Source organism: Trachemys scripta, chromosome 8, assembly GCF_013100865.1.
Source record: "Trachemys scripta elegans isolate TJP31775 chromosome 8, CAS_Tse_1.0, whole genome shotgun sequence".
Taxonomy (NCBI): domain Eukaryota; kingdom Metazoa; phylum Chordata; order Testudines; family Emydidae; genus Trachemys; species Trachemys scripta.
Genome location: NC_048305.1, coordinates 96,723,386 through 96,744,475, shown reverse-complemented (window position 1 = coordinate 96,744,475; position 21,090 = coordinate 96,723,386). Strand labels below are relative to the sequence as shown.

The following is a 21,090-nucleotide window of genomic DNA, read 5'->3' as shown; positions in this document are numbered from 1 at the left end:
TGCTGAGGAAAATTCCACATTTGGGGGAAAGAAGAAAAGCTCTCTCTCTCTCTTTCTTGTTTGTCAGGTGGGTGAAGCTGCTCAAAGGGCTGGAATGTTAGAATAAGTCCTGGGAGACATGGATGGGAGGGAGAGCAGCTGAATTGGTCACAGAGGTATGATAAAAGCAATTTATCCTATGGCTGTTACAATGGGGGGGGGGGATATGCAGCGTAGACCTGAAGAAGAGCTCTGTGTGGCTCGAAAGTTTGTCTCTCACCCCAACAGAAGCTGGTCCAGTAAAAAATATTACCTCCCCCACCTTGGCTATGTGTGTGTGTGTGTGTGTGTGTATAGACCGATAGGTATGGGCTTTATATTTACCCAGTGTATTGTATTTTAAAATTCAGCCAACATTTATTTATAGTGATATTTCTAGCCAGAGGCAAACAATATTACACCCCTTACTGTAGCCCCACCCCGGAAACAGTGGTAGGAAGAGTCACGAAACCCAAGAATCAGATTCCTAAACCCAATTGACAGATTAAAAGAAAAAAATATATAGCTGAGGAGCGGTTTGCCTATTGCACCGATTTCTCCAGAGAACAGAAAGGAGATGGAGGTTGAACCCAACCTCTGTTTCAGGCCATGGAAGCTGAGCTTCCATTTGAGCGGCTGCATTGAAACTCTAAGCCCAGGATCGAGGATGAAAGGCCACTGGCTGTGCATGTGTGTCTGTGACGGGGACGGAGGGCAGGCCAGGAGGAACTGGGCCGAAGGCAGCGTCCTATAGCAGCACTAGTCCAACCACAGCAATCACCATGAGGATACCGGCAAGAATACAGATGCTAATGAAGACAATGTCACTGGTGTCCTGGCTCTTGCTCTCATAGGCCTCCACTGCTTCTGCATCCTGCCCGTGGGACTCTACCAGGTTCTCCGCGTACTGGGTAAGCCGGTAGGGGTCAGAGCTCGAGAGAAGGTTTACTGAGGCTTCTTTCCTCTTAGGCTCGCACTGCACTTCATATTCATGAATATCCTCCTGGTTCCCAGCCGAGAAGTCGATATACAGGATACTGACAATCACAGACGTGTGGTTTCTTTTCTACAAGACAAAGTTTTTAAAGGGCAAGGGTTTGTTTTTACTGGTCAGCCTTACGAATTAATAAAAATGAAACCCCCAGAGTAACAAGTTTCAGGGCGTAGCCGGAGTTAGGCTCTTCACGGGAAAGGTGAGTTACAGGGTATTCATGGCATTTCATTGCCAGCAGCTTGAAAGCATGCGCTGAGAATACGCATTGAGAACGCACATTGAAGGCAGGGGACTGGACTCGATGACCTCTCGAGGTCCCTTTCAGTCCTAGCGTCTATGAATCTATGAATAAGACAGGCCATGGGGCAGAAACCAGGTTGATCAAATTCCCTAGAAATAGGGAGCCTTATTTTCACAGGGGCGTTAATGAGAGCTGCAAGTGCTCAGCAACTCAACCATGTCAGGCCAACACCCACTGTAAAGGTTTGGGAGTTGGGACTTGTAGGTTCTGTTCCTGGCTGTGGCACTGACTTGCTGTGTGGGCCTAGGCAAGTGACTTGGGCCAAGTTTTTCCAAAAACGGCCACTGATTTTTGGGTTCCTCAGTTTTTTGGCTGTCCAGCACCTAGGTCCTGAGAATCCCAAACTCCAGCTGAAATCAACCGGAGTGACAGGACCTCAGTATCTCTGAATAAGAGCCATGGAGCCGCATGTTGGATATCCAAAGTAAAGCACCCAGAATCAGTGACCCATCTATAAAGAGGTGGGCCTTTCTGTGCCTCAGTTTCCCCTTCAGTGAACTGGGGCTAGTTTACCAGAGGCATAATGTCGAGAGACCAGAGGTGTGTCGAGTGCATGGAGTTCTTTGGATGCATGGTGGGGCTTGCTCAGGCTAGGCAGGGCTGCCAAAAGCAAGTGGATAGTTTTTATCTGAGTAAACGCTGGGTGCACAGTGCCCTCTGCCTCAGGCCTGCGTTCATGTGGGTTACAGTGACCCAACAGAACATATCCTAAATCAACTGTACAAAATTCTGACCTCGAGCCACTCACTTCATCCATTATCCCCATTACACAGATGGGGCTAATAGTTCCTTTCTCGCAGACCCTTTTGGTACATCTACCCTGTGATAAAAGACCCGCAACAAGCCCAGGCTCAGGCTGTGGGGCTATAAAATTGCAATGTAGATGTTCAAGCTCAGGTTGGTGCTGGGGCTCTGAAACCCTGCAAGTGACTCCAGCCCAAGTACAAATTTTCTACACTATTTTTAGCCCCATAACCTGGGCCCTGTGAGCCTGAGTCAGCTGACCCTGGCTCTGAAACTTGGTGCCGCAGGATTTTTCACCCCCTGCAGTGTAGACGTACTCTTAGCCTTGTATATTTGGATTGTAAGCTCTTCAGCTGGCGGACTGTCTCTTACTATGCGTGTGTGCATGGGCATCATTAGACGCGGATTTTTTTATCATCCTACTGTATTTGTTTTAGGTAAATAGGATTCACTCCTTATTATACTGATCACTTACCTGGGACTCAGTACCGCAGGTGTCGAACCGGGTGTGTATTTTAAAGTTCAGGCCAACCACTTGGGCAGGACAGGATGGGGTCCCTAAATAAATCTTATTTCTCTCCAGCTGGGCAAGAGACTGCACAGGAATCTGGATCTGGAAATCTGTTCGCGTGCAGCTGACGTTCACGGGAACAACTGTTGGGGGGCAAGAAAGAAGCTCGTCTAAAACTCACAAGACTGCACCGAGTGGGGATTTTCATCAGTACTGTGCAGTGTACAGTACAAGGCAGTTCCCATAGCTGAGAGTGGCACTGTCGCTATTGTCACCATGTCATACAAAGAAGATTACTAGTGGCATCCACAAGCAAGTGACCAATGTTGACAAGGCTTACGGTTTTATTGTGAGTCTTCTGATATCTAAGTGTTTTTCTTGAAGCCCCAGCTGCTGGAGTCAGGTGAGTATGTGAGAATTTCAGCTTCCATTAAAAAAAAACTGTAAAGTTTCTAGTCCTCACAGTAGTGGAGAAGATCTTTAAAAGTGCATGATCTGAGTGTAACCTAAAGGCTCAGAAAGGAGAAGGCAAAGAAAAAGGACCCTACATTTATCATTTTTAAAAGTCTCATGAATTTTAAACCCAATCTCAGGATTTCGGGGGGCCTGACTCATGATTTTTGAACTCTTGGGGCTAGCAAAATTCTGCATCAGCATCCATTGGGAACACAACAGGGTGTGTATTGGATCCCTTTGTTTTGGGATGCGATTCAGAGCACTTCTGACAATCTAGAAAAGCTTGACCATCCTGGGATCTGAAGAAGTGGTTTTTTACCCACGAAAGCTTATGCCCAAATAAATCTGTTAGTCTTTAAGGTGCCACCGGACTCCTTGTTGTTTTTATCCTGGGATCTAGTTATCCAAGATCCTGCCAATGCCACACATTTCAGACCGGTTTGTAACCCATTATTGGCACGCTTGGCTTTACACATGAATTGTGTCCGCACATCACATGGTTAATACTCTGGGCCTGGTTCTGCCAGCCCCCTTCCTTGGGGAGCAGTGGGGTGGGAAGGATGCCAGTCAAACTGGTCAGGTAAAGGCTGCATCCCATAAAGGGATCTGAGAGCACGTGCACAGCATTCTGCCTTCCTGTGCTCCCCATGGGGCAATGCAGCTCAGTGCCACCCCAAGGCAGGGCCATGGTAGTGTCTAATGTGCCCTCTAACCATATGTACCCCCTGCTTAGTGCAGCATAGGAATGTCTTCTTGTCACCAGCTGAGCACTGTTTTCTGCACTGGTGAGGGAACCCTCTCCTCAGGCATGTCTATGTAACAGTTTGACCGGTCTGCCTTCCTCCCAGCTCTCTGTGGAATACTCTGGTCCCAGCATGGACCCACCTCAGGCATAGTCTACACCTAAAACATAGGGCCACCTCGCTACATCATTCAAAATTTCATGTCCCGTGTGACATAATTAGATCAACCTAAACCCCTGCTGTAGACACAGGTAGGTCGCCAGAAGAATTATTCCATCAACGTAGCTACCACCTCTTGGAGAGCTGGATTAAATGCATTGATGGAAAACCCCCTTCATCAGTGTAGGAAGTGTCTACACTACAGAGGCGCAGCTGCAGGGCCATAACTGCTATAGTGTAGACAGTCTATGCATGTAGTACATGGAGTTCTCAAAACATGGGAGTTTTACGGTTTATGTTATAGACCCTGCTGGTCTATCTTGAAGCTGTGGGAAATGTTACACCCAGCACCAGCAAGTCAGCAGCTTTTCAGGAATGGAATCACTCAGTGAGTCAGGCATGGGTATGAAGCACCACGTGGCTGAACAGCATGAAGCACAGGACTGGGAGCTAGGATCTTCTGCATTCTAATATTGGAATGGCCTTGAGTACATCAGTGTCCCCGGGCTCTACTCCTCCGTGTCCCCCGCTCTAGAAAATGGGGTAACAATACCTACCTTGCAGGTGTGTTGAGAAGACAAATCAGGCACTACAGTGAACTATGATGATGTAAAATGCTATGGGGCTGGTTCCTCATGGCCATGCACCTTGTGCAGTCACTGACACCGGTACACTTTACTTTGCACTAGTGTAACTGCCTACCCGAGGAGCAGGGCAATGGAGAATCAGGCCCCCTAATCCATAGTTCTACGGAAAGTGTTGCATCTGTGTCTGCCTATATAGCAGCTGGCCTTTCTACATGGAGAAGACAAACATATAAACCACGTGGAAAAGGAAATAAGAACAAAAAAACCCATAATATTTAAAGGCACCTCCCAGAGGCTTGGCCCAAACACTAACAATATGAATTATTGAATTATTCTAACTAACTCCGTTAGAATCAGACTCTTATGAAACTGATAACATGCAATAAAATCAATAGGGAAAAAATTGTGTCACTTTACTACACTTAGTACATTATAGAACCATTAGAAGATTTACTAAATAACTAGAGTGCATTAAATCAAGGGGAGGAGAAAATGGATCCTTGCTCTCGAGTTGAAGGCTTCCTTTAAAATGACCATAAATCACACGGACAGCCCAACTCACATCCTTTCCTGGACCCAGCTAGACAGAAAAATATTTACGCTAATTACAAGAGCCTGATACAGCCCTGTCTCTGTATGTTATTTTATATACTTCACCCATTACCGCACTGAGCACATGATGGCATCTGGACTTCCACTGGGGCCTTTTCCTTACATTCTCCTACTGTTCCACTGCCACTGAGGGAGCACCATTAGTGGCAGTATTAGTGTACTTGCCACCATGGGATCTAGCCCTGCTAGTGCAGACCAGGCTAATGAGAGCAGTTTCAAGCCTCTAGGATGTTTGTTATGCATTGTCCATTAGTGTCAAGAGATCCCAAATCAGACTGGGTCCCATACACACAGTACAAGACAGTTCCTGCCCCTTGTCATCTAAATAAACAAGAGATGCTAGATCACATGGGACACACAAGAATCATACATACACACAGTAAAAGACAGTTCCTGCCCCTTGTCATCTAAATAAACAAGGGATGTTAGATCACATGGGACACACAAGAATTGAACCCAGTTTGCCAACAGCCCAGTCCAGTACCTTACCCACCAGACCACCCTTCCTCACTGGAGCCAAAGCAGAACACTTTACCATTTGAATCTCTACTCCAAAGAAAGAGTCAGTCCAAGGGAAACTTCACGCAAGAGGCTCATTCTGTGCACTGGGAAGCAATCCCTGGTTCCATCATGAAGATGGTCATCCTCCTTTGCAGCGGCTGTTTATGGAAGATTTGTACCACACAGACTGTTAACTGCAAGCAGATGTGTGCACACAGATCACTGGCAGGTGTAGGAAAGTAACATGCAGAGATAATTTGCTGAGGAAAACAGTGGTTTTACATTCTATTTTTTCCTTTCAAAATTTAACATTCATCATGTAGATTTATGCAGCATGGGTCTAGTGGGATTCAGGAGACTTGGCTCCCTGGTCTGCCACTGACTTGCGGTATCACCTTGGGGGTGACACTTGACCTCTGCACCGGTTTCCTCCATCCCCTTCTCCACCTTTGTCTGTCTTGTCTACTTAGTCCCTGCCCTGAAAAGCTTACACTCTGTCACTCACTATGTGTATATACTGTGCTTAGCACAATGCGGCCCTGCTCTCCATGAGAGCTTCTGGATGCTACTGGAAATCAAACAATAAACCACAGTGATTCTGAGGCGGGAGGCAGAATCATGGCATGGCAACACTACACAATTAGGCAATCTAATTTACGTCGGCAGACAGCCTTTCCAATAATGACGTTGCTTGTGCGCGGCTACACTTCGTTCCTCCTGTTGGCGGTGCGCGTCCTCCCCAGAAGCGCTTGTGTCGATTATATGGTCAGTGCGGGGCACTGCGGGACGGCTCCTGACAGCCAGTATCAGTTGACGTAAGCAACGCAGTGCGTGCACTGGCACTGCACCAACCTAACTACGTCAACATTGACTTGACGCCTTTCATGGAGGTGGAGTTAAAAGCGGGCTCGACTACGCTAGAAACGCTACAGTGCTGCAGCTGTATCGCTGTAACACGTCTGGTGAAGATGTTCTAAGATGATGGGAGAGAGCTCTCCCGTTGGCATCATAAAACCACCTCCGTGAGAAGCAGTAGCTATGTCGGCGGGAGAAGCTCTCCTGCCAACACTGCGCTGTCCACACCAGCGCTTAGGTTGGTGTCACTTATATCACTCAGGGGGATGGCTTATTCACATCTAGTGTTGCCAACCCTCCAGGATTGGCCTGGAGTCTCCAGGAATTAAAGATTAATCTTTAAAGTTTATGTCATGTGATTAAATCTCCAGGAATACATCTAACCAAAATGGGCAAGCCTTCTGAGCGATGTAAGTTATACCAACATAAGTGTATAAGCTTTCAGTGTAGCGGGCAGTTACGTCGGCAGGAGTGAAATTTTAGTGTAGTTGCTTCTATAGTTAGATCGACATAAACTACTTGCGTCAACCTAGCTCTGTAGCGTAGACTAGGCCTCAGATTCAGAACAGACATTAGGAACCAGATTGACAAAGGCAGTTAGACTCCGACCTTCCACTGAAATCACTGGACGTTAGGAGCCTAAATACTGATGTGGATCTGGGCCCAGGAGGCTAAGTGCAGCACCTCACTCATCATGTGAATTATGACAAAAATCAGAGTGACCCAGGATGGATCTGAAGGCAGAAGGACCTTGGCAATATCTCGGCTCAGTGAAACTGAGGCTACGTTTGCACTAGCACTAGCACTTTTGTTGGTAAAACCTTTGTTGGTCAGGGTATGAAAAAAAAAACACAACAACACACTCCGACTGACAAAAGTTTCACCAACAAAAGCGTCGGTGTGGAAAGCGCTGTGCTGGCGGGAGACACTCTCCCGCTGACGTAGCTACTGCTGCTTGTTGCGGGTGGTTTGATTATACTGGCAGGAGAGCTCTCTCCCGTTGGCACAGAGCAGCTACTCGGGAGAAATTACAGCGGCACAGCTGTGCTACTGTAAGGTCCGTAGTGTAGACATAGCTAAATAAGGCATCCATGATTGACACCAATGGGAATTATACACGTGGGCAGAGCCCATACTGTGCCCTGGAGTACCACCTGCACTTTGAATGGCCTAGGTTTGCCGGTCAGAATGACAACTTTAGTGTGACTTAAAAGGGATCCTTTGGTTGTGGTATTTAGTGCACTTTCTCAAGCTCGTATGAGAGGCAGCACAACCTAGTGAACCGAGCACAGAGCTGAGAGTCAGCAGCCCCTCTGTGAACTCCACAGTGACACTGGTCCTTGCAGCAGTCTTGGGCAAGTCGCTTAGCTTCTCTGCCTCCATTTCCCCATTTACAAAATAGAGAATTCTTACAAACCTCCCTCCCAGCAGCATGGGGAGGGTTAACACACTCATTTTTAAAAAGTGCTTTTTAAACAGACTTGGTGTGATCTATTTGAAATGATAAAATTATGTGTTTATGGGCTGCTAAAATGGCACGTTGCTGGCCATATGTACTTAGACGCATTGGGCCTAACTTGGCCTTTTCATATAACTATCACTAGCGTCTAATGGAAAATATGCCCAAATTAAAAATCCATTGGTAAGTTACAGACTCCTTATGCCAGGAGCAGACACTATTCAAAAATTAATATAGAACACTTTGCACTTCTCTAGTACATCCAATGATTTCAAACCACTTCACAAATGTTAATGAATTAAGCATCATAACACACCTGTAGGGAAGGGAGACATTATCACTGTTTTACAGATAGGGAAACTGAGGCACTGGATAGTTAAGTGAGTTACCTCAGCTCACACAGGAAGAGCAAAGACTAGAACTACCTCCTTCCAACTCCCCACTTCTATCCTTTCATCACCAGACCTTCCGCCTTCCCCTCTACTCCACTGAGTTTTCTGAAAAATGCCACTGGCATGAAGCAGATGAATCCCTGGCCAAACATAAAATTAGGTGAAACTGAAGACTTTCTGGAGTCATGGTGGCTGAAGCCAACTAGCTAGTGTCTTTTATACTGCAGAACCCAGAAGAATCCTGCACCCAGAGCACACCACCGGTGTAATTTGAGGTGATTGGGTCTCTATGTGCATAAGACATTACAGTGTTTGGCCAGATGTTTGGTTTCAGAATCTCATACATCGAGTTTGAACTTTGGTGGCTGAGTTATAAAACCTCAAGTACATGAGGCTTGTAATCACAACACTGATTCCACCTTAAACTACAGCAACACTACCGGGCACAGCTATAATCCCCCCTTCTCATTCTATTACTCAACCCAAGAGGTTACCCTGCACTGTGACTGTAAGCGGAGGAAAAAAGAAAGCACAGTAGAGGCGATGCTAGTCCCATCCGCAAACACACCCAAGCAGCTCCTTAGTTAAAAGCCTTCTGAATACTCAGAGAGGATCATCTTGAGCAGAAATAGGTCATGAATCATCCCTGACACACAGGTCAGCTCCAACACAATTATCTTGAAATACAATGAATGCCATCAATTCACCCGCTTTTGAGGAGGCACAAAGGTTGACAACTATATGAAGAGCATTACATAGCAAGGCAGCATCTGGGCAGCTCCTCCCGCCAACTATCTCCATATCCTGGAACCTCCAGGATGACAGAGTCTGGTTTGGGTCTTTTCCAAAGACACAGCCCTGGCTGGGATCTCACAAACCCCAGGATACTTATGTGGCTTTGCAGATAAAGCGCCCAGGAAGATCTCACTGAAAACTGAGTCCACAAAACACTTTTATTTCCAAGGGAATATTCCTTGTGAGAGTGAGTCTCTTGCTGAGGTTTGAAGAGGCCTCCTGCCAGTCTGATATGGACCCCCTCCCCCCAAAAGTGGGCTTAATTTCAGCCATTGAAGGTAAGGAGTAAGGGGCTCCGCCAATTCCAGCCAAACCTCCATCCTGTCTTGAGGGCAGGAGATTACTCTCCAGATGTGGGAGACATGGGGGATATAAATAATAATCAAAGAACAGGAGAGAGAGTTTAAATAGGTCCCCACTAGGACACTTCAGGTTCACAGATTTTAAGGCCATATGATCATCTCATCTGACCTCCCACATAACACAGGCCAGAAAACTTCCCTTGCTGGCAGCTTGAGGCATGAGCTTTCCAGGACAGGCAATTACGTATTCTGTGGGACATCAGGATTGCCAGTTTGGATCAGACTCATGGCTCATCTAGTCCAGTAACCTGTTTGCAACAGCGTCCAGCACCAGATGCTTCTGAGGCAGGTGCAAGAAACCCTACAGAAGGTAGATGTGGGATAATCTGCCCCTCAGGGAAGTCTTAGAGTCTAAGGCCAGAAGGAGCGACCAGATCTTCTAGTCTGTTCTCCTATATATCACTGGCCACCAACAGCCCAACACCCGCACACTAAACCCAACAACCAAAATGAGACCAAAGTATTACAGCCCAAAGGAGACTAGACTAGTATTTGCCACAGGCAGAGAGTAGGAGGGGACCAAGGTGCCCCAGTGTCCAAGGCCCCTGCAGTGGCAGGGAAATGACTGAGTGAGAAATACCTAAATAATCCTGGCAAGTGACCCACACGTTACAGGGAAGGCAAAACACATGGAGTATGGCGATCAGCTATAGCCTAAGCACGTGAGCAAGAACCAGCCAGCCCAGCACCTGAGAATGAGAATGCTCGGAGCCACCTCAGAGCCCTGGCCCGACCCATCCCACCCAATGTCCCTTCTCCCACTGTGGCCATCCTTGATGCTTCAGAGGAAGGAGATATAAACACAAAAACAAACCACCACCATCACCACACAACGTCCCAGAATACATGGGGGAGGTGGCATGCACAAAATCCCTTCCTGACCCCTCCTGGTGGCCAGCTGAAACACTGAAGCATGAGCTTTTAGGAACATAGACATAGACCAGAAGTTAGCCCCAGAGCTGCCCTCCCGCCCCCATCCCAGCAACCCCATCATACAATTGCACTCTTAAATTTGTTCAGCTCTTTCTTAAAATTAATTGTTTGCCCCACAACTCCTACTGGGAGGCTGCTCCAGAACCTCACCCCTTCTAGTTTCCAGCCTGAGTTTGTTCATGGCCAGTTTATATCCATTTGTTCTTGTGCCAACATTGTCCTTTAACTTAAATAGCTCTTTACTCTCCCTGATATTTGCCTGCCAAATGTATTCAGACTCAGAGAGGAATCATATTCCCTCTCAGCCTTCTTGTTGCTAGACTAAACAAGCCAAGCTCTTCCAGGCTCCTCTCATAAGATAGGCCCTCCCTCCCTTCCCCTGATCATCCTAGTAGCAAATCTCTGCACCTGTTCCAGTTTGAATCCATCTCTCTAGAACAGGGTGACCAGAACTGTGCAGTGTTCCAAATTAGGTCTTCCCAGTGCCTTGTTCAGGGGTATTAAACATTTTTCTCTCTTTATTGGAAGCGCCTAGCCTAATACAGCCTAGGAGCACGTTTGCCTTTTCTCTCCTCTCCTCTCTCCTCCTAACCTGTGGATCTTGTTCCTTTTCATAGGTGACTGGAGCCAAGGCTTGCCTGTTAAATCAGGCTTTTAAATAATCGCCAATCAGTGGAAAGGTGGTAGTTATGAATGAAGGGCGGGAGTTTACTGGAGGATACCCAGATGCTATTGTGTTAAGAATTCAAGCAATAGCTTATGTTAGGGTTACCATATTTAAAAAATAAAAAAAGAAGACACTCCACGGGGCCCTGGCCCCGCCCCTTTCCCACCCCAATTCCGCCCCTTTCCCGCGCCAACTCCGCCCATTCCCCGCCCCTTCCCCAAAGTCCCCGCCCTAACTCCCCCTCCTCCCTCCCAGCCACGTGAAAAGGGCTGCCCGAGTGCTACCGGCTTCACCGTTTGCCGGGCAGCCCCCAGATCCTGCACCCCTGGCCAGTGCTTCCCCAGCGCAGCTGGAGCCCGGGAGGGGAAGTGCCCAGCCGGGGGTGCAGGGTCTGGAGGCTGCCTGGCAAACCGTGAAGCCAGTAGCGCTTGGGTTTCGGGCAGCCCCCGTGCCTCTGGACCCTGCGCCCCCGGCCGGGCACTTCCCCTCCTGGGTTCCAGCTGCTGTGCTTCTCCCCTGACTCTTTGGCTCTGTTTAAGAGCCGGGCTGCCCGAGCGCTACCGGCTTCAGGCAGCCCCCATGCCTCTGGACCCTGCGCCCCCAGAGCCCGGGAGGGGAAGTGCCCGGCCGGCGGCTCAGGTTCCGGAGGCAAGGGGGCTGCCCGAAGCCGGTAGTGCTCGGGCAGCTTGGCTTTAAACAGAGCCGAAGAGTCAGGGGAGGAGCACAGCAGCCGCGGGAGGGGAAGTGCCCGGCCGGCGGTATTTTTCCCGGACACGTTCGGCTTTTTGGTAATTCCCCCCGGACGGGGGTTTGATTACCAAAAAGCCGGACATGTCTGGGAAAAAACGGACGTATGGTAACCCTAGCTTATGTAAGTTGGTATCTATCTTAGCGAGACAAGGTTTGGGAACACAGGTACTCACTTAGTTCCCTGGTCATGGTTTGGCCAGTCTCCTATGCACGACCTTATCAGCCAAACTGCTGCCTGGTGACACTCCACAGACTGAGTCACCAGGAATAAACATGGCCTAGTGTTTTGTTTGTTCAGTGTCTCAGAACTCTTCCATCCCAGGTCTAGGGTTGGGGTAGTATATAACCCAGGACCTACTTATTTTTAGAAGTGTCTTTGCAGATCTGGCTGCATGTGTGAAATCCCGATACAAAAATATGTCATGCACTTTTGCATGTTTAGGCATTTGAACAGCAGAGTGCCTAACTGATATGTGCAATTACAGTGGTTGCAGAGGTACAGCTGGGTAATCGCACATGCAAAGAGCCAGTTATAACTCCCCACTGGCTAGCCGTTTGCACAATTGCCCAATTTGCATGAGCAATTATAGTAACCACATGCATGCAAAAGTTTGGTGAACAAATTTGCTCACATTTTTGTACATGTACTTTTGGAACTCGGACTGTCAGATTTTTACTGACTGTCTCCATACTTATAATTCTCCACAGCCTTGCCCTACAAATGTCCAGCAGGGAGCGAGGGAGAACGGGATCAATGCACTGAGTCATGCCTTACCTCCAATATATGCTACCGAGAACCCCCTGTTGGCCGTGTTCCTGTCCGTGTGGAGGACCAACAGCAGTTTGTTTCTAGTGGATGTTATGGGAGACAGCATCTCTCTCCCACACCACTTCCCCAGGAGGGAAGCTTTCTCAGTGCCTCCATCAAACACTGCCAGATGGTCGTAATCACAGCCATCTGTTAGGCTGTTCCGCCCCTCCAGAGCCAAGTCCAGGAAGAAGACTTTGATTCGGTATCCTGGGGGGAGCTGGATGGTCCAATGACATTTGATATTGTTGGGGTAAAAGTTGGGATACTGAGGACTGGAGAAATTTCCTTTGATGGCTGTGTATACTTCCTGGCATTTGCCTGGTTAGAAAAAGAAAATGTATTACCAATCAAACCAAAACCCCTGGGTGTGGAGGGAGCAGCTGCTGGGGGGTTCTCTTGATTTATTGCTAAAATATATCGCAACAAATTATCTTTTCCACATAAAGGTTTCACAGCCACATGCTGTACAGATCTACCCCAAACGTTCAAAGAGCTAGGGGGGCGTTAGCTGCACAATTGCGGCCAGACTCCACACAACGCAAAGGATTTCAAGAACAGTGATAACAACAAGCACCCATGCAGAGCTTTTCAACTGAGGACATCAGTGTGCTCTGGCAAAGAAGGGGAAAGGATCCTTATCCTCAATCTACAGACAGGGAAACAGCGAAGTTAAAAGCTTAACATGTCACATGACCAGGACATAGGCAGGGGTCACGGCTACAGGTCAGAGCAGGAGTCCGGGGGGTCAGGCCTAGGTTACCTGGAGTGAGGCAAGGCTGCGACTAAGCAGACACAGGGACTATCACAGCCACTGCACGGCTGCTGCAGCTGGGTTTCAGAGCCAGTCTGCTGACTCTTCCCACCAATCATGCATAGGGTGACCAGACAGCAAGTGTGAAAAATCAGGACGGGGGTAATAGGTGCCTATATAAGACAAAGCCCCAAATATCAGGACTGTCCCTATAAAATCGGGACATCCGGTCACCCTACTCATGCAGTGTGGCCTATTGGTCAGCCTGCTACAGGCCAGCTGTGCTCGTTAGGTTGCCTGGAGACTGGCTCTGCTGCTGCAAGCCCTGATTCCTGACAGTGCTACCCCAGTGAGGTCAGTGGGAGCTTTGCCATTGACTTCAAGGAAGCAGGCTACAGCCCTAACCAAGAGCAGGTGATCTTGTGGTTAAGGCCCTGGCCTAAGACACAGGAGCTGTAGGTTCACTTCCCAGCTCTGGTACAGGCTTCCTGTGTGACTCTGGGTAAATCCCCTGCTCTCTCTGTGTCTCAATTCCCCATCTGTAAAATGAGGCTGATACTGTTTCTCTACAAGGGTGCCCCATAAACATTTTTAGGAGGCTTAGATGCTACAGTAATTGGGTCTGCAGAAGGACCTAGATAGGAATGACTTGCTCAAGACCACACGGCGAGCCGGGGCAGCAGTGGGGATAAAACTCTTGACTCCTGAGTCCCAGTTCAGTAGCCCTGCCTGGTCAACCATGCTGCCTCTCTAGAATTAAGGTCTGAACACTCTTAAATTTACTTTTTATTTAAATGGATACGACACAGATGCTAGAAGGGCCCCTTCCACTCTCTGGGAGCCCCTCATATACTAAGGCTTACAATTCACAAGCATGACACCAAACCATTTCACTTGCTGGCCTGCAGGCAAAAGATCTTGCCATGGGTGGAGGAACAGTGAATTTATACTCCCTTTGTGAGAGCAACACTCTGGGACAGTGGTGGAGAAGGAGAGGGCCCAGAGGGCTTCCCATACATCTGGTAGCTTACACTGGACAAGCAGTTGCCTCCGTACCTGAGAAAAAATAGGCCTTGAAGCCTCTACCTCCTATGTTGAAGTCTGACTTGAACACCACCAGGAGCTCGTGCGTGGAAGAGACGATATCAGGGGGTTTCATATTCCCACAGTAGTGGCTGAGATGCATGTCCCCCATCGTGGGCCCATCATAGACGACCACGTAATCAAAATTGCATCCCTCGTTGTTTTCCATCTGAAAGTCAGTAAAAACCAGCTTGATGATGGAGTTGGGCACTGCCCGGATGATCCAGCGGCATTCGGCATTGTTGGGGTAATTCTCAGGGTAATCGGGGCTTGTTATCATGCCGGAAAGGCCAGTGAGCACTCCCCCACAAACATCTGGAAACAAACACAGATGGGTTACACACATAACACCTCCGAGAGAAGCAGAGGGAAGTCCCATGGCCCACAAAGGGGATGGAGAACATCCACACACATGCCTCAACCCTGGAAAGAGGAACAAAGGAGGCAAAGAAACAGCTTGGGGGTGTAGAAGGCTGTAGGTTGTCTCCAACTCCAGAAGGAAAAGAGGTTTCTTGCCAAATGAGCAGAGCAACCCAAGTTTCATTCCATCTGGAGACTGACGATGGACTAATGTACTGGGCCTGGGAGATTCCTCCTTCAGGGGGCATTGTAGAGAAGATGTTTTTTACTCTCCTGTCCTGTTTTTTACTAGTCAAAATGGTACATCACTTGATGCTCATTCAGCACTAAGGTCCCATTGCAGGGCTGAATTCTTCTCTTTGTTATACCTGTGCATCCCTGCTGCTCATTGCCCAGGTCTAACGACATAGTTAAGCCCCCAGAACCTTTATTCCTGGTGATGCTTCATAAGGAGGAAAGAGACCAGCTTGTCTCAGAGCCCAGAGAGTAAACTGTGGGCTGGACGTTAGAAAAGCCATCCTTTTTTAGTTGTAAACCGAGCACACTGGTGCTGGAAATCCCCATGCTAGGGGGAGGGATAGCTCAGTGGTTTGAGCATTGGCCTGCTAAATCCAGGGTTATGAGCTCAATCCTTGAGGGGGGCCATTTGGGGCAAAAATCTGTCTGGGAATTGGCCCTGCTTTGAGCAGGGGGTTGGACTAGATGACCTCCTGAGCCCCTAACATTCTATGATCTATAATAAACTTGGAGCCCCAGGATTTTGCAGACTCACTTTTCAGACCAGAGCTGCACTTTAAGCCCGATACTACGCAAGACCTATCATTTTTTGGGGCGGGATTTTTAGCAGAGTTTATTCAAACACCCTTAAACAGACCAGATTCACACCAGAACTGAGCCAGGTATTCATCACATCCCTAATTAGTTCACTCTGTATAATCCTTTAATTCTACTTTGTGGGACACAGTTTGTTTCAAAGGTGCTCGTGTAACAGTCTCTTTGTCCACTGCTACACAGCAAACCTAGAAGCCTTTCACCCAGGCGTTTCATGCATTAATCCTTTGAGGAAACTCCACATAAAACCTATTCCAACCTTTCCGGTAAGCTGCAGAAAAGCCTTGACTGGCCACGTGCTTATCTGAGTGGAATATGATGGACATGACATGCCAGGAAGAAGTAAACTGTGGAGGGGAGCTCTTGCCACAGAACTTTCCCAGGAGATTCCCCTCATCCTCGGAGAAGCCATTGTAGATTTTGAGGTAGTCGTAGTCACAGTTGTCGTGATATTCCAGGTCAAAATGGTCAAAGGTCAACAGGGCTGAGGATCCTTCTGTGACCACTATGAGCCAAGTGCACTCGGTGTCATAGGGGTAGAGTCCAGGGAAATTAGGGCTGGAGAAGTTGCCATATGGTGCGGCGAGGACTCCGCCACACTTGACACCTAGAGAAAACAAAACATTGCTTATACAAAACAAACAAACCACAGAATATTTATCTGCTTGGTAAATCTCCGAAGCCAATGATTTGCAAACCAGTTACAATAATTGCCCATTGTAGCTGTTTGCTCTTAAACAGCATCCAGGTTCCACCCCAGAAGTGTCTTGACTTCAGTGGTGCACAAAGTGATTTTCTGTATATTTGCAAAGTACTTCGGGCTAAAGAGAGGAGGAGCCCAAAAGTGGGATTTTAAGATGGAACTCAACGTGGTGGTGATGCTGTTGTGCCAAAGTCATTTACAGGAACAATAATTAATAGTGATTTATTAATCTATTTTCATTCAGGGATAGTTTGCTCACTCACTTCTCAATCCTTTGCCCCTCTAATCTCAGGATACTGGCCCCTCTCAAGTCATCGAGTTGTTTATATTATATCTATAGATCAGGGATCGGCAACCTTTGGCACGCGGCCTGTCAGGGAAATCCGCTGGCAGGCCGGGATGGTTTGTTTACCTGCAGCGTCCGCAGATGCAACCGATCGCAGCTCTCACTGGCCGTGGTTCACCGTTCCAGGCCAATGGGGGTTGCGGGAAGTGGCATGGGCTGAGGGATGTGCTGGCCGCCCCTTCCCAGAGCCCCCATTGGCCTGGAACGGCGAACCACAGCCAGTGGGAGCTGCGATCAGCCAAACCTGCAGACGCTGCAGGTAAACAAATTGTCCCGGCCTGCCAGCGTATTTCCCTGACGGGCCACGTGCCAAAGGTTGCCAATCCCTGCTCTAGATGAATACACACAGCTACACAGTAGAGCTTTCCCACTCTAACTAACTCATGCTCCCTGTTTGAAATCTCCCACCAGGAAACGAGCTCCATGTGGTCCTTTCTGTCCTTTTTCTTGCTGGAAAAAAAAACAGTGAATCTGAAACCAGTGGAGACACTGGCCTCAGTTGTACCCTGCTTGGAAAGCTGCCTTCACACTCCAGAAACCACTGACTGTCTGGGAGATGACAACAACAATACAGACTGAATCTAGAAGGCAGATCTAACAGCTCCACCACCCCATTCAGAAGGATGATGTGCTGGGTGGCCATTCCATCCGTCTCCTCTATGCAGCCCTCTCAGGTGGACCAGAGATGGTACTGTGCATGAAGCAAAGTATCTTTTTGGAACATCAGGAGTCACGAAACATCAAGAACCACAGTAAAGTATCCTGCCACCCCCGATACACAACAGCAACCGCACGATGTTCCTGGCTACCATTGAGCATATGGAGAACTAGCTGGGGCCTGTATTTTCCCCAGAAGGGGACCGGACCATCAATTTACATTCAAACATTGTCTTTTAATCAGTGGAAGAATATTGCATTGAGGAAAAGTCCACAGAAGGAGCTTGTTTGGAAAAGGCGTCTGTGAGAAAATATACCCCTGAATTCACCTCTTGCACTCTGTTGTAACAATCTTTGTACAAAGTATGCCTCATGAGATGTCATTTGAAAATTCAGAATTTGCTGGGCATTATTGTCCTGGTAAAACACGTGTAGCAACATCGTGTGTAGTTATAAGTTTCTACTAAAACATGTTCCAAGTCTGGGGGTGGCCAAACCAGTCCCTCAGAGACAAAGGGTAAGCTGACACCTCAGACAGGCGTAAACAAGGCCAATAGGCCAGTACCTGATAAATGGCCATTCTTTGGCAGGAAAGGAGGTATGGGTGAAAAATCTATATCTTAGCAAAAAAACAAAAAACAAACAAAAAAAACAAACAAACAAACAAACAAACAAACAGCAAGAAGTTCTAATCCAAACAGACTTTTTGTCTCCTGAATCTCAGTTGGAAATACTTTCCAAGGGAGAGACCGACACTATAAAAAGGGGGACAAACACACCGAGGGACCTCACTCCCTTCTCCTCCTCCTCCCTCTCCCTCTCTCTCTCTCCACCAATTCACTGCACCAGAAGGAACAAAGGAAGCAGACATTACACAGAAGATTGTCCTGGCCTAAGAAGTTCAGCCAGTAAGACTGTTGAGAATATGTGGTGAGAAAAACTGTGCTTTGAATTTATCATAGTTTATTAAGTTAGGCATTAGTTGTGTTTGATCTTTATGTTTCTTGTAACCATTTCTGACTTTTATGCCTCATTACTTGTATTCACTTAATTTTATCTCTTGTAGTTAGCACACTTGTTCTATCTAAACAGGTGTGTTTGAATTGAAGTGTTTGGGCAAATCCATTTGGTGTTACAGGATTTGTGCATATCATTTCTCTTAATAAAATGCAGGACTTTATATGAGCTTGTATAGTCCGTGAGAGGGCTGGGCAGTACAGTACATACATTTCTGGGGGGAAATCTGGAAGTGGGAATGTGCTGGGGTCACCCTGCAATTTAATTCAGGCTGGCGGGATGCAAATGCACACAGACATAGCTGGGAGTGATTTATATGCTAAAGTGAGCAGTCCGGAAGTGGAGGCAACAACAGCAAAGCAGTATAAAGAACACCCCAGGTTAGAAGGCAGGAGTGACACAGTTACTTACTAGTCTAGATTATATCCTGGGTATGTCACAGCATATAAACACCTGGCCCCTGAAAGCATGAACTGTAGAACAAAACCACTGTCAAAGTAGGTGAGTATTCAGACCTGTCAGCATTCTTCTTTTAACTTTCATCTTTCAAGTGCTAATATGTTGGGGGGGGGGGGAGAATATTTAAAGCTGGTATCTGAGAATCTAAGCTAAAAGAAACAGGGGATCTTCTCCCTGATAGTTCATGCTGAAAACAGGATGCACATTCTTTGCAGTACTCTGAAGAGAGATACTGAATCTAAAGAAGATGATGCTGCATCTCACACAACCAGGTTGAATGAATGGCAGCCAGAAGGCACGAAGAAAGCTCTTGGATTCAGCTCAAGGATCCTTGCCTGGGCACCACTGTTTCTTCCTTCATGTTCACGCCGTTGTCATAGCCTTGGCCGTGGCAGTTCTGAAGCTTTAGTTTATTCTCATTCCAAATGTTCATAAACACTTTTGTTTGGTCTTTTCCAGTGGAGTCATCCACAGGATGGAAACAGATAACGTGTCCCTTTACTTGGATACAGCCATCCTCATCATCAACAAATCTTACTGTAAATGACATCTTTTCACTGTGACTAATGTCGGAAGTGCATCCATTATTACGGCGTCATACTTTGCTTTGACGAGACGCATCAATATGTTATCAAGCACCTTCCTTGCCAAAAGGTCAATCAATTCATTTTGAATTGTTCTGCTGTGGTAATGGTCCATAGCTTCTTTACAAACTACTTGACGTAGGTGCTCACGCATGAAATCATATTTCCCAAGGAGCTTGACCAAACTGAGGAAATTACTGTTACGTTCAGTGAACAACTTGTCCAATGAGCCCCAGAAAGCCAAATTATTCTTTGCAAGGAAGAGGGTAATTGAGATCAGACACTTGAGCACGTTCCTACAATGCTTGTTTCTACATTAAAATGCTCTGCTTTTCTGCGTCTATGCATTCATTCAGCTTGAGCCTGGATTCACCCTCCGTCCATTTGGAGTAGGCCACAAAATGGCGGCGTGACTTTTCATGTTGCTTCAGAGCATCAGTTAAGCTATGTCGATAATTGCACACAGAAAGCACACCAACGATTTGGCATTCTTGTCAAATATTTTGCAACACAAACAGACCACTTTGTCAGTTGATTTTGAGTAAACTAGCCAATGCTGATTCAGTTTCTCGCCATTCTTGAGCCTTCTTCCACAGTGTGACTTTGAGAAGTGTCACTTCTGTTCATTTACTGGAAATGTCATATCCTCGATTTTGCTCGGCTCGTTCAAAACTGTATGATCAATATCGGCAGAGTTTAGGATTGCCAGTCATAAAGCAGGATCTGATGTATCGATTTGTGGTGTGCAATTTTTTTCACTGCTGTTTCTGTCATCATGCGAGGCTGATTCTTCTATATAGTTTCTCTCTTTTCATGTAAACCAGATTTTTCTTTATCATCAGTCTCCTTTTCATGTGAGCCACATTCTTCTTTATCATCACTCTCCTTTATATCGCCAGGAAAACTGGACGATTCTCCATCACTTTCCTCACATTTCCATTTCTTATCTTCAGGAAAATCTGCTAATTCCTTAGCAATAGGACTTCCATCACTTACACTTCGCTCCTCAATTTCTTCTGCACTGGGACGATCACTACTGCCTAAAGCCCGGCCTATGTTGTTCGGTTTCAGATATTTTCCCATCAAATTTGCCCCTTGCTGCAAACTAGATTGCAATTGCGCATTTTGCTTCCTATACTGAGCTCCTGAAGGCTTCTTCAGGGACATCTTTTATTTTCTTTAGGAGAAAACAGAGAGTGTTAGGGAGAGCAAAAGTCTATGTTCCGCAGTCTTAGAAAGTCATCAAACATTACGTGTTAAGCATGGCAAAAGAAGTAACAGTATTTATTTTAAATTGTTGCATAGAAAGGGATTTGGTAGTTATCTCTGTCATCTCATTAAATTTGTCCTTTATTAGACACTATTTACACGCTTCAAGTCTTAAACCACAAGTACACTTCCACAATTACACAATAAAACAAGGCTCCCAATATCGCAACTGGGCTCTCATTTCGTTCTTATATCTCACTGCCTGACTGGCAACGCCCCACCCCTTATACACCCACGAGGGCATGGCTGACAACATTCTAGGAGGTTCTAGGAAAAATTAGTTCTCAGGAAGTCTGGAAGGTTCCATGAGATTCTACAAAGGTCCAGAATATTTTAGAAGGTTAGTAAAAAATGAATAAGGAATACCTGAAACATTTTAC

The 21,090-nt window shown here is 46.9% G+C and overlaps 1 protein-coding gene across 1 annotated transcript; it reads right to left on the bottom strand.

Annotated features, from left to right (window-relative positions):
• Positions 1-406: 406 nt before the first annotated feature.
• On the bottom strand, positions 407-20,524 carry CDCP2 (CUB domain containing protein 2). Its single transcript, XM_034780096.1, has 6 exons — positions 20,323-20,524; positions 15,935-16,336; positions 14,458-14,799; positions 12,615-12,968; positions 2,533-2,711; positions 407-1,084 (listed from the first exon to the last, which is right to left on the bottom strand). Exons 1-6 carry the CDS (start codon positions 20,522-20,524, stop codon positions 767-769), a joined length of 1,797 nt encoding a protein of 598 aa, XP_034635987.1. The 3' UTR covers positions 407-766.
• Positions 20,525-21,090: the final 566 nt, after the last annotated feature.